At 33.7% G+C, this 17,834-nt stretch overlaps 2 protein-coding genes and 1 pseudogene across 2 annotated transcripts; 2 read left to right on the top strand and 1 right to left on the bottom strand.

The window, feature by feature from the left end:
• Positions 786 to 4,314, top strand: LOC104736426 (squalene epoxidase 5). Its single transcript, XM_010456404.2, has 8 exons — positions 786 to 1,057; positions 1,309 to 1,420; positions 1,537 to 1,720; positions 2,538 to 2,706; positions 2,821 to 3,039; positions 3,205 to 3,483; positions 3,594 to 3,872; positions 4,001 to 4,314. The coding sequence occupies exons 1-8, from the start codon at positions 854 to 856 to the stop codon at positions 4,112 to 4,114; spliced, it is 1,560 nt and encodes a 519-aa protein (XP_010454706.1). The 5' UTR covers positions 786 to 853; the 3' UTR covers positions 4,115 to 4,314.
• LOC104738136 lies at positions 10,318 to 12,971 on the top strand (annotated as a pseudogene).
• On the bottom strand, positions 13,326 to 15,088 carry LOC104736425. Its single transcript, XM_010456402.2, has 4 exons — positions 14,777 to 15,088; positions 14,369 to 14,483; positions 13,912 to 14,163; positions 13,326 to 13,829 (listed from the first exon to the last, which is right to left on the bottom strand). Exons 1-4 carry the CDS (start codon positions 15,019 to 15,021, stop codon positions 13,491 to 13,493), a joined length of 951 nt encoding a protein of 316 aa, XP_010454704.1. The 5' UTR covers positions 15,022 to 15,088; the 3' UTR covers positions 13,326 to 13,490.

Raw genomic sequence — 17,834 nt, 5'->3', positions numbered from 1 at the left:
AATCGCCAAGAGAAGCTCGGGTATATTTTCTTTTTCAGTGTCAAACCGACTATACGCTTTGTGTGAAATTTCTTAACCTCTATAGCCAATAATTTCATGTGAGGGAGGATACACCTGCTCTGTTACGGTTTTACATTCATCTTCTAGGATTCCCGGTAATAGCTTGTTCTAGAGTCTTGAGATATGTTTCTAGAAGATTGAAAAACTTTGTTCCAATGCTTTTGAACCTTCTCATGTTGGCGAAAAACCCAACCTATGTCTCCATCGTGGGACATGTACTCTTTCAAAAGCTACCATGCATTATTTGATCGAGCTATGACCACTTGTTTGGTTGAGGATATCGCCGTCTTTATGATCGTATCCGCTATGGTACCAAAAGACTTTTCAAATATTGCAAATTTGTTAAAGTGGATCATCTCTTTAGAAAACTCATGGAACTTTTATCTTTATCCCTATTGTACTATCTTAGCTTTATGTTATATGAACCTTGCTCTTTTGAGGGCTTAATGATCGAAAATCCTTGTTTGTCAAAAAAAAAAAAAAGTGATAAAACATGTCAATAATTTGAATGGTACCTTTTCTTCTCTTGTTCTAAATAGAAACATATTCACAATCACATTAACAAGGGTGGACAATAGCTTCTGTCTGTATCTAATATAAAATATCGTGTGTTTATGATAACGAAATATGTGGACAACATAAAAAGATCAATTTATTGCTTCGTACATTACTATAAATAAATTAACATGTGGGTGATACCATACCACGTCGAAACTAACACATCTTTGCACTACATATATGTGTTCTCTTCTTTTCTCAATTTTCTCATAAATTACATCGAGAACTAAAAGATATGGATACGGCTTTTGCATACGTTTCTGTATGGACGCTACTCGCCTTCGTGCTGACATGGACAGTATTCTACTTCACAAACATGAAAAGTAAGGCGACGAAGTTGGCCGAGACGCTGGCGGAAGAACGTAAAGACGGTGCTACTGACGTTATCATCGTTGGGGCTGGAGTTGGCGGCTCGGCCCTCGCATATGCTCTTGCTAAGGTACGTAAACTGGCGTCACAGATCTGCGTCCAAGTATCAACTTGATTGTTGTTGTTTTTATAAAAATTTTGTTTTACCCCAAAAAAAGAAAGCAAAAAAAAATGTGCATTAAGGATAGGGTAACAACCGGTAGACACAAATTCATGCTCCACAAGTTATCTCCAATATGTTGTTGTTGCATAATGATATAGCAATATTTTGGGTTGTGACGAACAACCCTATGCTAACTAAATCTTGATTATATATAATAGGACGGGCGTAGAGTACATGTGATAGAGAGGGACATGAGAGCACCAGAGAGAATGATGGGTGAGTTTATGCAGCCTGGTGGACGTCTCATGCTTTCTAAGCTTGGCCTTGAAGGTCAGTCTCTATTTTTCACATTCATTTATTTAATTGATTTTTTTAAGTTATATTAATTATATTGTGTTTTAGTTTTATGATCAAATTTGTGGGTTTATATGACGAAAAAAAAAAAGACTGTTTAGAGGGAATAGATGCACAGATTGCTACGGGCATGGCAGTTTATAAGGATGGAAAAGAAGCAGACACACTTTTTCCGGTGGAGAACAACAACAACTTTCCTTATGAACCGTTTGGACGATCTTTTCACAATGGCCGATTCGTCCAACGTCTGCGCCAAAAAGCTTCTTCTCTTTCCAAGTACGTTTATCTTTATTTACTAATTTTTAATTACCACGTATATATATGTTAAGAAATTTACATCAAAGAGTGTAAAAAGATTTTATATATTGAACATATATAACATGAACCACTCTATATTCAGTGTTAACTATTAATTTGTTTGAGATGGGAGCTCGTAAATTTGATATAGGTATAGAGACTAGATTCAGATTGCTAAGGTATTATACAAAAGATAGTAACTTCTTGCTAATTAACTTCAAATGGAAGATTCAGGATAAAATCTATATCTTTAAATAAATTTTATGAAATCCAACTGAGTTATTTAGGATTTTTAAAAATATATATAGAATTTATCAAATATTTGCAAAGAAACGTTAACATTTGTGTCTAGCCCATCAATATCTTATAAAAAACAAATAAAATGGGAAATTTATTATTTAAACATATATTTACATCATAATTTATATATGAAGCAATAATAAGAAGAGTATAAATATCCTTCAATCAACACCTAATAAATTCTTGAACATTGGACAATATATACTACTCTTTCTGTTTTTTACTTGTCATTCTAAAGTTTTTCACACATATTAAAAAAAAGAGATAAATGTATTATATCCTTATTTGACTATTAGAATACTAAATGATTTAGTTTTTTTTTTTTTTAGTAAGGGATAATAAGATAATTTTCTGCAAAAAAAACATTGGGAAGGGACAACTAAACTGAAACAAAAAATTAGATCTAGAATGAAAACTATTTGAAAAGGGAGGAAGTACTTACAAAGCTTTGCAATAGCAATTAATGGGTTAATATACACCATATATTAAATGGTAGCGTGCGGCTCGAAGAAGGAACGGTGAGGTCTTTAATAGAAGAAAAAGGAGTGATCAAAGGAGTAACATACAAAAATAGCGCAGGCGAAGAAACAACAGCCCTTGCACCTCTCACTGTGGTATGCGACGGTTGCTACTCAAACCTTCGTCGGTCTCTTAGCGACAACAATGTGAGTATGCTCTTTCAGATGGAAAAGTCATCAATCTTTTCCTATACACATAGAAGTGACGTCACTCACTTGGATGTATGTCTAAATAAACACCAATGTACTAACTTGATATAGGCGGAGGTTTTATCGTACCAAGTAGGTTATATCTCGAAGAACTGTCAGCTTGAAGAACCTGAAAAGTTAAAATTGATAATGGGTAAACCCTCCTATATCATGTTGTATCAAATCAGCAGCACCGACGTTCGTTGTGTTTATGAGATTTTCCCCAACAATATTCCTTCTATTTCAAACGGGGAAATGGCAAATTTTCTGAAGAACACTATTGCTCCTCAGGTAAACATTAGGCTGATTAATCTTTGATTAATAAAAATAAAAACTCAATATATAAAATATATAACTAAGTTGTGAAAATAGATAAGCCAAACATACACCCTTTCTAACATTTGTAAGAAGTCCAAGCAGATATGCATCTAAAACCTTTTAACATTTATTTTCTAGGTACCTTTAAAACTCCGCAAAATATTTTTGAAAGGGATCGATGAAGGAGCACACATAAAAACGATGCCAGTGAAGAGCATGTCCGCTTCTTTGAGTGAGAGGAAAGGAGTGATTTTATTGGGAGATGCATTCAACATGCGTCATCCAGCAATCGCATCTGGAATGATGGTTGTACTCTCTGATATTCTCATTCTACGAGGTCTTCTCCGGCCATTAAGCAACCTCGGCGATGCTCACAGAGTCTCAGAAGTTATCAAGTCATTTTATGATATCCGCAAGGTGAGCATATGCCACATATATATATACTAGTCTAAAACATGAACATTTGATCAAAACATATATACAACCACAAACGTTTTTTAAAATACATGATTTTTTTAATGGTGAAGCCAATGTCAGCGACGGTTAACACACTAGGAAATGCATTTTCTCAAGTGCTTATTGCATCCACGGACGAAGCAAAAGAGGCAATGAGACAGGGTTGCTATGATTACCTTTGTAGTGGCGGGTTTCGCACGTCAGGAATGATGGCTCTGCTCGGCGGCATGAATCCTCGTCCGCTCTCTCTCATCTGTCATCTTTGTGGTATAACCTTATCCTCCATTGGCCATCTTCTTTCTCCATTTCCCTCTCCCGTTCGCATTTGGCATAGTCTCCGACTTTTTGGTGTAAGTCATTTGTCTACATAACTGTTTTACATGTTTGTTAATCCTGATTTTGGTTTACCACTACTATTAGATTATTATTGACATTGATATTTTTTTTTTTGTTTATGGCTTTTCATGTGAATCTCTAGTTGGCTATGAAAATGTTGGTTCCTCATTTCAAGACCGAAGGAGTTGGCCAAATGTTGTTTCCTGTTAACGCAGCCGCGTATCGCAAAAGCTATATGGCCGCAACCGCTCTCTAAAAGCACATATGTCTTAAACCGCAAAATATTAAACACATATATGTCTTTGTGCTTGTGCATTTATTGTCTTCTTACAATTATTAATATATATATATATATATATATATATACATATGACTGGGAGTCATGCTACGCCTAAAAAAAATGTAATAATATAACGCGTTTTCGTATTGCTGAATGTTTGTGTACAATTAGTGACTTTAAGATGTTTTAATAAATTTAATATAGTGTTGTATATCATCTATTACTTGCAATAAAACATATTAGGATAAATAAATATGATATAAGTTTATAAATTTATCATATTTTTAGCTTGTCTAGAAACTTTTATCTAACTTGTATATATCTCGTAATTTGAAATTCAAATTTAATATTGGCTCTAGAATTTATATTTATTTCTAAACTTTTGGCTAAGATATTATTTGTACTGTTGTACATATAAGACTTATATTTGGCTAGATCTATATGTTAAAGTACGAGACGACACAAACTTTGTTAGCAGGGTTCGGATAACCTACATCCCCAGGAGCAAGTTCAGAATTCATTAACGAGAAAAGTTGCATCATACAATTGTATCTGATGGGCGACGCCACACACCTTGTGTGAACCCTAAGGCGTGCACCTCTTCATGAAACCCTCTCTTGGTATTTATAACAATTGCTCAACCCTTAGAGTTGACAACTTTCCTATTATAAACCGGTAAACTAACATATTTAGATAAGTCTTAAATAAAATTAATCCTAATTTCATAACTCAGGAGGATTAGTATAGCTTGCACCTCAAGCTATCTTCAAGCTAATACCAACATTCTCCCTCTTAAGCTTGAACTCATTTTCTTCCAAATATCTCATGCCAATGAGATCCCTCATTTTTTAAACTCGTTTCATCCAAGCTCTTTAGTCAAGATATCTACCTTTTCCTCACTTCCGGGAACATGCTCGACTTCCACTTACCCATTCTCCCCACAATCTCTTATATCTCTGCAAAATCTCATTTTATTTCATGTTTGATTGATCCCCCTTTTGATGTCGTCAACCACTATCTTCATCACCTTCATTCTCCCATGCTTATATCAAACAACTTCTGAACCATCTTTAATACCCACAAGTATCATGTTCATTCCACAGAGGCATAAACGAGAGAGACTTCACCTTAGTCTTTCTAGTCTTTGTGCCTACAGCAGACACATCTTAGATTGATCCCAATCAGCTTCTCATAGGATTTTCTTTTCAAGTGAGCTTAATATCTCCTTGCAAATTTCCTTTGAAAACTTATGACTGAACTTATGATAATCACTAAGAAGAACCTCTTCTCCTTTTTTCATCAAAAGAAATCTTCAAATACTTCAACCATGATGATGCAGATCATATCTCCTTGTCCCTTTCTTTTTTTTTCCAAACAACTCTACTTTTCCTTTGTGATCTCTTTTAATCTCATCAACCACATAATCTTCTTTATGAACTTTGTTAATCACACATACCTGTTTAAAAGCTGACAAGATGATCATCTCTTCTGAAGTTATGCTGTCCAATCTAACCTTCAATATATTTCTTCACAACTTTTTGTTTTGAGACAACTAAAATTCTGCATTTTTTTCATCAGTTTTGATGCAGGGCACAATGGAGTAGCAAACCAACCCAGAAAATTATGAAATTTTGTGGGAATATAAACAACAGTCATATGAAGACACAGGTAAAAACAGATCACGATTTCCATTTACAGTTTGAAAGTTATGGCCACTTTCCTAGAACAGATCCGGAATGATGCAACCTGCAAGCAGTCCAACTTTGAAAGCAAGTTCCCACTAAACCACAAGGAATCAGATGATAATATTTATATCATTGGAAAGATATCGCTCTCAAGTATTCAGAACACCTTTCGTAGCTTAAATCCGAGGTCTGTAGCAACAGTTACCGCAGAAGAAAGTACCGACCCTAGAAAGAAAACTGTTCTTGAATCCCCAGAAACTTCTTCTTTTCATCATTCTTATGATTCCTCTTCTTCTTCTTGCATTTGTTCACTCTTCTTTTTTTGTTTCTCTTTTGTATGATTAAGCAATGAATCAACTTCCAACACTCCCTCTTGATTCATTAGCTGAATCCCCAAAGTCCAAAAAATTAGGAGAAATGATCCCACACGCTACTTCTTCTCGGTTGGTTCGTGAATCTCTTTTACGACATTGGCAGAAGTCATTGGTGAGTTCCCTTACTCCCTCATTGCTTCAATCTTCACAAGATTTTAATTTGCTTTATCACTCTCTCTCTCTCTCTCAGATCTCCCTCTTTCTCTTATTCTTCATTAATATTTTTTGTTTCCTCTTTCTTCTTCTGCAGGTGCTTAGAGTGGAATAACTCTTTTCCTCTTCAATGGAGCTGATGCTTCATGTCAGTCTCTTCCGGTTAATCAAACCCTCACCATCTCGATTGTTCTTCATGGAGACTATGCTCTCCACAGTCCACACACAGGTAATTCACTTCTCCCTCTTATTGATTATGTGTCTCAATAAGGCAAACATCCGAGCCACGAGACACATACAACAAATCAAACAAAACATTAGCTGACTTCACCTGAGGAAACGAACAATCAACAATAATCCCAAAAGTCACATATGAAACCTCTAAACCTCCAAATCATGCCCCACACAAGCTTGTAACACATTGATCGGCTTCTTCCTTGAGAATTCACAAAACTGATTAACCAGCAATTCACAAACTGATCAACCACCAATTCACAAAAAACTTTTTTTTCTTTCCCGACATTGAAAACACCAAAGAGAAAAAAGAAAAACTTCTTTGCGATGTGATTCCGATCAATACCATTGCACTGTCCAGTGACCCTTTCGACACCGTTGAACTAACCACTTCGTCTTCTTCTTTGAACTCTCTAATGCCTTTCATCCTTACTACTAAATATCTTACTCCCAAACCTTCTCAACCACAGTTGTAAGATTTTTCAGCTGAAGATTCCATGAACACTATCATCGGTTATGCAACTTAGCTGTTACCGCTAATATCCGGTCGCCTTGTTTCATTCCAAAATCAGAAAATTTAATCGAATTCCAGAACAGAGCTTCTTTCCCGATTCAAATTTAATTAACGATTCCAAAGAGATATTTTGCTAGCAATATCTTAGTCTTCGTCTCTCTCTAATGATTTCATGACCCTGTGCCAATCTTGTTATAAACCTTAATTCCTCTTTTCTTAGTCAAAGACAACTACATCCTTATCTTTCAAACCTTTAAACCTCTGATGTCTTCTCAGGTAGCCACAAGATCTTTCGTCGAGCCAATCACGAACTCTAAATCCTGTCAAAATGAAAAGAAGAAGACCCTTGACAACTCTGTCTATGTTCTCAAGCAAATCCACAACGTATCCATCATCTCCAAAAGCTCATTTGAAACACTCTATATCTCTTAGAAGCTGCAATACATTTTTCAATCACCTTCTCACAATAGGCCTTTCGTGGGCTCAATTAAACATTGGCCCAATGAAATACTCTTCTAACCAAACCTAAGTCGATAATATAACACGATTCTCCTATTTTCCGGTAACAATTTCGACGATGACTCTATAAACTCCGGACGAGTTCAACACAATTTCATCTTTTTCTCCATCTTTTGAAACATTCATGCCCACGGTTGCACCTTTTGGCAAGTCTCCATAATTTGAGTGTCTCGACTTGATCTTCACAACCCCGCGAAGTCAAGCCTTCAATTCCCATCCTCAATCAGCCACAGTAAACAAAATCTTTCCTCCAATTCTTCTACTCATAATCTCACATGAAGCCTTTAAACCTTCAAACCAAATATATCTCCAAAAACCATCGGCTTCTTTTTTTTTTTCCTTCACAAACTCTCTTCTATGTTGTGTTAATTCAGTTCTCCATCATCTTATTCATCATTGATCATCCAAGCATTATATGTCTTTGTTCTTCTCTTCACCCTCAACGGACAAAGAACCGGATGCGATGCAATATGTTTCTTCATTAATTTGTAAGTTTTTTTGTTTTTAGACAACGAAGCTTTATATGAACCTTGCTTTGTCTTTACTTGGATTCTGAAATTTCACACAAATCAGAATTCTCGATCTCTTCCTTACATCATCATGAGCACTTTTCTTCTCTTTCGCTTCAGTTGTCTCCTCCTAGCCACAAATCCAGGACCATACCCGAAACAAGAACATAGCTCTGATACCAAATATAAAACTTATATGTGGCTAGATCTATATATATATAACCAACAAAAAAAAATGCAAACAGTTAGATATATATATATATATAGCTAACCAACAAAAAAAAATGCAACAGTTAGATATATATATATATATATATATATCATTGACCTTTAAATCATCTTTAGGGTTATGCAAAGATAGAGCATTCTAACCTTCACCATTTAGGCATTGTTCACTAAGCTACAAATCTACAAAAATAAAAATAATAAATAACATATAACAAATTTGGTTAAGAAAATGGGAAACAAAAATTATTTTACAAAATGTACCTTGTCAATGCATCTATGTAACTATTCTACCAAAAATAAAATGCGTCTACGTAACTCTAAAAGTTGGAAAATACTTGGCCATGTTTTTCACTCTTCTTCTCATCTATGAAACACAGAACACATGAAATATATCTTGATTATGGAGAAAAAGGGTATATATATTTTGGTTAATTATAAGGACCCCTTGCTCGACATCAAACCTCTGTTTTGATCATCAAAGATTGGAGAAGGGTACCATCATAATCAAGAAACATGAAGATCTTTTTTCCTCTTGCAGCGTTGATGATATATGTTAATTATAACAGATCTAGAATTTGAGAGTAAATTTGAGTCTAATTATTTAAGTAAATGTCTACCTAATATATATATACGCTATTTGAATGTTAGATAGATGTTACTCTTAGGTTCTTAATATTTTATTAACAGTTACAAATTTGGGAATTATGGAATTTGGTGTCATAACTTTTGTAACATAAATATTTGCAAACGAAAATCTTCTCATTAGACTAAATACATTTCAATGCATGGTTATTGAAATTATAATTCTCTTTAATGCATGGTAAAAGCAATTTGTAACCCACTACATGATATTAAATATAAAATTTTAATATATTTTCCATATAAGAAATAATCAAACGTAATGATTTAATTAATACTATTTTAAATATGTCACTTACAATTTTCTAATGAAATAAATAGATAGAAAATCAAGAAATTTAACATATATGAAAATCTTCTTATATATAAATATATATGATTTGAACATGACAACAAGTCTTAAATTCTCTTGACAATATCGATTTTATGTTGATATGTGTATTGATATAAAAGGAAAAGTTATTATTGTGTAATTTATCATAATTTAATAGGATTTTAGTGGAAGTGTGGATCTGACTAACTTTATTGCCTACTCCATTAATGAAAGAAAATATTATATGATTCTAAAACGTGTAAAATTAAGGTTATAAAATTAATGGTTTTTACTTTTTATTAGGATATTTTCTTTTATTATAAATAATGTGTGTTTTTCACTTTAAAGGATGAAAGAAAAATTAAATAAAATGTAAGAAAAATATGTAAAGTAGATGCATCAAATATCAGTTATTTATTAGTAAATGATAGAATATTATATTTTGTATCATATATATAATATGATATTTTGCTATAAAATAATCTGATTTTGTTTGACAAAAGAACTTAAGATATAAAAGTGGATTTAAAAATATATGTCAATTATACCAACATTAAGAAGAGAAATATGATTATTTGGAATTAGAAATGATATAAATTTGTTTTAAGAGAATAAAATAAAAATAAAGGATGACATGTGTCACTAAATGAAAATGCCAAATGTCGCAATGAGAATAAAAGTTAGAAGAAATCTTTTCATATTATATAAAATATTATATAAGATATAATCAGTCAGATTGTCAATTAGGAAGAAGATTCTTTATGAAAACTAGTATTAACCCGAAAGCACCAAAATATGAAAATTAATGGACTTAAAGATAGGTATCCATGGTGAATGAGGTCAAAAAAAAAAAAAAAAAANATGGTGAAAAGAAAAAAGATATATATACGGATGCAGAAATGTTATTTTGCAATTTCCATCGTAATTGTTAATTAATAATTTATTAATTTATGTTATTTGGTATTTTGTCCCTAGTTATTAGCTACTCAGTATGTGTATTTAATTATTTGAATGCGAACTCGGGATGGACGAAGAGTACATGTGATAGAGAGGGACTTGAAAGAGCCACAAAGATTCATGGGAGAGCTGATGCAAGCGGGAGGCGGCCTCATGTTAGCCCAGCTTGGCCTGGAAGGTCTCTCTATCTCTTCACTTCATCCTTACATTCATTGCTGCACATCGCTTGATCTAGTTGCCAAAAACGCATTATATGCATATAAACATATGTTATGTGTGACATATGTTATGTGTGTCGTTTAATATGTGATTTTGGGGTTTTATATGTATTAGATTGTTGGAGGAGATAGACGCTCAAGAAGCCAAGTCTTTGGCAATTTACAAGGATGGAGACCACGCGACATTGCCTTTCCCGAATGACAAGACGTTTCCTCTTGAACCAGTCGGTAGACTTTTACGTAATGGTCGTTTCGTGCAACGTCTACGCCAAAAAGCAGCTTCTCTTACCAAGTACGTACTTCCATATTTTGTATCTAGGAGATTTCAAACCGAATCAAGACTACTTTTTGTAACTTGTAGTCAATTCATCGCATGGAAATTGATCCCTAGTCTAGTGAACCACCATCATTTTCATTTATGTACTATATCATTTTCATCATACCAACGACTTCGTATAGTTTTTAATTAGTATTATTTTTTGTTTTTTAAAGGAAAAAAAAGAAACTTCTTATCAGTACGTTACGTACGTAATATTTTGTAGGTCTAGCACATGTGGCAATATATAGATATATGTTTGTTGAACTTTGTTATATATATGATTGCAGTTTATTAATTAGCCATGGATGATGCAGACCATTAGTAGGAAAATATGTATATGCAAAAAATGTATAGTAGCAAAAAAAAAAAAATTGTATATGCTGGTTGTTACCCAGATATAAAAAAAGTTTTCATGAGCTCTCATGTTATTAAACTAATCTTGCAACTCTTATATATATATATATATATATATACAAGATATCAGTGTCATCTTTTTAATGAAATGAAATTAATGAACTATGACAGTGTACAATTAGAAGAAGGAACGGTGAAGTCTTTGATAGAAGAAAAAGGAGTAGTAAAAGGAGTGAGATACAAGAATAGCGCAGGCGAGGAAACAACGGCCTACGCACCTCTCACTGTGGTATGCGATGGTTGCTACTCAAACCTTCGTCGGTCACTCGTGGATAATAGTGTGAGTACATACTTTTTTTCAAGCATTGTACACTCTTATTTCCGCAATAAACTACAATAAAAGATTGGTCTCGTCGTTAACTAGAATTTGAGGAATCACGATCATATATTTATGTATAGGAGGAAGTGCTCTCGTACATGGTGGGTTATGTCACGAAGAATAGCCGACTTGAAGATCCACAAAGTCTACATTTGATATTTTCCAAACCTTTGGTCTGTGTTATATATCAAATAACCAGTGATGAAGTTCGTTGTGTTGCCGAAGTTCCCGCTGATAGTATTCCTTCTATTGCGAATGGCGAAATGTCTACCTTCCTCAAGAAAACTATGGCTCCTCAGGTATGAAACAAATTGAAGTATTGATAATAAAAGTAAAAATTTTAGAATATATAGCTAGGGATGTTTTAGTATTTGCAAGGTGTTCGTAAGGAATGTATTTGATTTCAAGTATTGTAATTGAGTTTGTGTAATTTATCACTTTCCTGTTGTAGATACCAGAACGTCGAAATCTCCAGGATATATTTTTGAAAGGGATAGAGGAGGGACTACCAGAGATTAAAACAACAGCGACTAAGAGTATGTCATCAAAATTGTGTGATAAGAGAGGAGTGATTGTGTTGGGAGATGCATTCAATATGCGTCATCCTATCATTGCGTCAGGGATGATGGTTGCACTCTCGGACATTTGCATTCTACGCAATCTTCTTAGACCATTGCCTAACCTCGGCAATACTAAGAAGGTCTCAGATCTTGTCAAGTCCTTCTACATCATCCGTAAGGTGAGTTATGACCGACATACTTTGTGTTTTTACTAGGGAAGTTCGTATAAGTACATAACTTTAATTTTGGTTTAATTAGTGAAAAGGTCAAAGATTTGTCTTTAAAAACAAATTGACTCGAATACTTGTGTTAAGACTATGATCGTATGTTACTTTTTATTTGTGTTGATTTTTGATGGCAAAAGCCAATGTCAGCGACCGTGAACACGCTAGCGAGTATCTTTTCACAAGTGCTTGTTGCTACAACGGACGAAGCAAGAGAGGGAATGCGACAAGGCTGCTACAATTACCTATCTCGTGGTGATTTTAAAACAACTGGACTGATGACTATTCTCGGAGGCATGAACCCTCATCCTCTTACTCTAGTAATTCATCTTGTGGCCATCACCCTCACCTCCATGGGCCACTTGCTCTATCATATCCCTTTCCTTCGCCTCGTCGCTTTTGGCATAGCCTCAGAATTTTGGCCGTATGACTCTATGTTTTTGTTTATTTTAACACACATCACACATGTATATGTGTCTAAACTTTTACTGGATAAAAACTTTTTCTTATAACTAATGACTTTTTAATGCGAGTCAACAGTGGGCGTTGCAAATGTTGGGTGCTCATTTGGTGGATGAAGGCTTCAAGGAGATGTTGATTCCAACAAACGCAGCTGCATATCGAAGAACCTATATCGCCACAGCCACTGTTTGACCGTTGATTGATCGATCCATAACAAAAAGACTATTTACTCCAAGAAAAAAAAAACTTTAAAATTTTTTATTATTAAATAAGGGATTTGGTTTATATCAAGTTGAGCCTTTAATTCTATTAAATTATCTTGTAACCAAACATTGAAATGGTACATGCTGATTTGTTATATTCTATATATCTGTTAATTCTTGGATTATGCTATGAATTGTCTAATGCCTGAACTTGCTTCTCTGCTGATTTTTAGGCATTGCATGCTTTAAGTAGGGCCTTTTGTTAAACTAGTTTCAAACATGCATTTAAGGTTTCTCTGTTCCAGTTCAACGCATGGTATGTGCCTGTGTATCTCAACCTCTAGATTTAAAAGGCTTTATGTATTGTTAACCCATTCCAATATTCATAAAGGCGGGACCAAAAAAGGAAACTAATCGTAGCATTCGTTAAACGGTAAAATCTGTGGTCTCCGCAGATAAAAACGAATATGGAGTACAAAAACAACATTTAAAACATGACTAATATTCCTCAGCTGTGTCGGACGAGAACATCCTTGTATGGTGTCGGAGAAGATGTCACTACGGTCTCAGCAGCTCCAGTTCCCTCTCCGGCCTTGGAAATTAAATGGGTCCGTGGTTTAGCTCTACTAGCTTCGTCAGCTTCCATTTTCCTTATTCTTTCTTCTTCAGCAACAAGAGGGAGATATCCTTCTCTCTCTTCGAGAAGCCGGTCTTGTGCTCCGCCTCGTAGTTTCTCGAGGCGAAGGCCAGTGATCTGAACGAAGTTAAAAACCTTAACAACGTTCATCAATCCTCCCACAAAAAAACATATTGCCCCGGAAATCCCAAGCCAGATCCATCTTTCCCCCTGAAAATTTATTATTTACGGTAAGAAGCGGTTTTTCTAAATCCCATTTTAATGCGGTAAATTTTTTTTTTTATGTGCTTACAAGAAGCTTCAAGCCACTATGTGATGAGCCGGATAGGTCGAGGCTATTCAGAACTGCGGAAACCAAGAATAGAAGGGATCCAACCAAGAAAGGGATGTGAACACATTGCTGAAGAATTTGGACATGACTGTCTGCTCTCTCGTAGATCTGGCATGAGTTGTGAAGCGATCCTATCACCCAAAGTAGCGGACCCGCAATAAGCAAGTTTAATGTGTGCTTCTCTTTTCCACTGTATCCAAGTTTTTTCTCAGCCTAAATACTCCAGAGAAAAGAAAAAAATCACAGGGGAACGTGACAATACATGCAATGAGCCAGACACATACCAAAGTTCACAACTATATATTTTACTCTATTACTTGTGTTTACGGAAATGAACCACACAATAAACATAACGGACAATGTCAGATTAATAAGCTTGTTCATGCCTTAATTTTTATTATGACAATGAAAGCGTTACCTGATGGAAAACGAAAAAGATTCCCAAGAAGAAGACTATCGAACCCGTTATCTGAACCAGAGGGACTGCAAATTCCACTAGACCCAGTTGCAAATCATACTCCATTAAGTTTAATCTGTTACGAAAAAAAAAATTCACTCATAACTAAATGCTGTTCTTAATTCCATTTCCTTACCATTGTGAATACAAAAGGTTGTATGAATCATAGATACACATTGAGGTTACAAATTCTGGTAGTGGTAAATATAAACTTCTAGGCGAGTTCATACAAATAATGACAGTACGTATTTACCGGAAGCTATAATAGTCAAAAATAACTAAATAAAGCAAGCTTCTTTCTCAAAAAAAAAAAAAAAAAAAACTAAATAATGCAAGCTTCCTGCATTCAAATGGCAAAAACATACGTACCGGTAATCAATTCCAGCTAGATGAGCCACAAGATCATGAACATTAACGGCGGCTATAAGAACGAGAGCCAAGAGAATAAGGACGAGGCCAGATCTTGGTTCCCACGAGAATCCTGTCGCCGTGAAACCACCAATGAGAACCACGGTGGCGAACAAGTATAGACCTGCGTTGATGTACTCGGCTCTGCTCCTCCCGAGCCGAGGGCCGTACGTTCTAATCTCACGCGCCGTCGCGAGTTTCACCATCTGGTTGGGGAATTTTCGTCTAGAGAGACTTGAGAGATAGAGAGATCTGTGAGGGATGGAGAGAGAGAGAGCTTTACGTGGCTTTGTGCATGGAGTTCTATTCAGTGAAACGTGGCATATTATGGACAATCGTTGACTTTCGTAGATTTTATTCTACATTTGGGCTTATTATTGGGCCAAACTTGGGCTATCTTACAGCTAACAAATAGGGGTTATTCAATGTTTAAGATATTGTATTGGTTTTGATCCAAAGGAAAAAAAAAGGATATTATTCGGTAAAAACTAAAATATCTTGTGTTTATTAAGTTGATATATCTATAAACTATGTTTTAAAATATTTCAACTTTATTTACTATTCAATTAAAATTGTAAATATATTAAAACCAAAGAAAGCAATAATAATGAAAATTGTATTAATTTTAGTGGTATTTTGAAAAAAAAATAGAAATAATGTTTAAAAGAAAAATTATTAATGGAATTTATAGAATTGTCCTTAATTTGTTGATGTCATCCTACTATATTAATTGGAAAGTACAAATATTAAAATCACCTTAAAATGTGTAAAAAATACATCAATTGCCATTATAAAAACTTAATTAAGATTAGTTAATTAATTAAATAAATATAATTAATTAAAATATAAAAAAACGCTCACAAATCAAATATAAAAAAATCTTGAAAAATAAAAACAAAATATATTTTCTCTTTCAAATAAATTATGGACGAAAATTACTAAATATTCCTTTTTTAAATATAAACCAATCAGAATTTTGAAAACTAAGATTTTATATCCAAGTACACAATATAATTATTTTTAATAACTAAATTTCGAATATTTTGTTAAGATTTCAAATTATGATTCTCCTATCATCTTTATTTTCTTTTATTTACAAAATGTTTGGAATTTTCATATAATATTTATGATTAATAAAATGCAGAATTTTTTCTGCATATGTTGTGATTTGAATTTTTTAAAACGAAGATATATTACTCAATCTATAAAAATGTGTGTTTTAATTTCCACATTGGGGCTGGTAAAATTGAATTTATATAGATGATAAATTAATAATTTTTATTTGTTCACAATTAAATATTAAAATTATTACTTCGTATTTCACAAAATAATGATGCAAATACAACAAACAAACAATATAAAACTGTAATATACGACAAAAATAAAATACTATAATATTCTAAAATAATTAGTATTCAAAAAAACTAATAGATTTACAGAACAATTAAAAATAAATATTATCTCAAATAAAATAACTTTAAAAAGATATAACAATAATTTTTATTATTATATTAGAAATTTTTTTAAAATTTTGACATGCACGAGATATCTAGCAGAATTGTTGTCTAGAATACCAATGCCATTAACATTTTTTTTTCAACAATACACAATTCCCGTAATTCCGACTCTTGCGTTAACCAAAAGCCCCAAAAACATTATTATAAGCACAACAACAAAATGTAGAAAGGGAAATGGTATGAAACTAGAACAAAAAAAGTCTTAAGTTGGAAAAAAACTAAATAATTGTCTAAACAATTGGAGCTTTTGGCGTAATATTTAGAATTAATATATTTGACTTATAAAAAACTCAAAAAAAAAAATACTACATATATTGTAATCGGTTTATAATAAGCTACGTAAATGCTTCTCGAGCCACCACTTTTTAGTATGGGTCATACTGTTGCTGAGAAGACCATCCACGTGTGTATAACTATAAATCTGATCCACAACCACAAGTCTTAACCCTTTCGGAAATATCTTCTCCTCCACTATAAATTAGCCACGTCGTCTCTCTCTCGCCATCTCCGCTTGTGCATTCTCGTAACCGTTGGTTTTTTTCTAAAGCCTTGGTGGCCGTTGGATCTTCCTGAGATGCCAAACTTGTAGTTTATTGGCATCTTGTACTTATATCTTCGAGTTATTTGCACATATTGCTATATAGTTCCACATTTACCTTTACGCAAACTATTTTAAAAACGAATTAAACCGCAGCTTCAATGGAAACTAACAAAGAGGCCAAATATTACAAAGATCAAACAGGAAAATGTGAAACAAACTAAAATTAAATGGTTACGAAGTATCTTTCTTTTTATCAAACAAGTTATTTTATATGAAATATACAAATACTTATGAGTGGAAAAATCTAAATTTGTGAGCATAGATTGAATAAAATTATGAATTTAATTAGTTTTGTAAGCAACATTATTGTTTGATTAGGGCGTTGAATTTTTTAGGCTTGAATGATTCGTAAGTTTGCATATAATCAAATTGGCCGGATTAGTAACATTTTATTCGAAAATATAGGGTCTTAATAGTGACTGCGGTCGGGGCGGCCAAATCTGTCAGCGGTTTGGTCCGCTCCAAAAATAGAGCGTACAACAGACCGTTGTGGACCAACTTTATTTGCACACAAAAATAGTTCGCAGTTGGTCTACGACGGTTTTCTTTTTGTATCTTTTGAACCGCAGCATTGCGGACCAAATTTATGAATAGTAAAAAAGATGGTCTAATCCATTGACGGATTTTTCCGCTCTAGCCGCTGTCACCATTCAAACCCATAATCTCTACAGCATAAGGGGGTTTAAATTGAATAAATATATTATGTCGGGCTTAATGAATAGATTCTAGAAATATGACATACCATATTTGTCATTAATTTGTGGACACCATAATTTACGTAGTTCATGTAGACGACACATACATTTCCGTCTACCACTCCATTTTTTTTTTCTTTTTCTTCTCTTTATATTTAAAATTCGTGAACCAGAATCTAAAATCGAAACGAAGAATCTCTCTCTGG

The sequence above is a fragment of the Camelina sativa genome, chromosome 13, assembly GCF_000633955.1.
Source record: "Camelina sativa cultivar DH55 chromosome 13, Cs, whole genome shotgun sequence".
NCBI lineage: Eukaryota > Viridiplantae > Streptophyta > Magnoliopsida > Brassicales > Brassicaceae > Camelina > Camelina sativa.
Note: the sequence above shows the minus strand (reverse complement) of the source record. Positions and strands in the feature narration are given on the sequence as shown.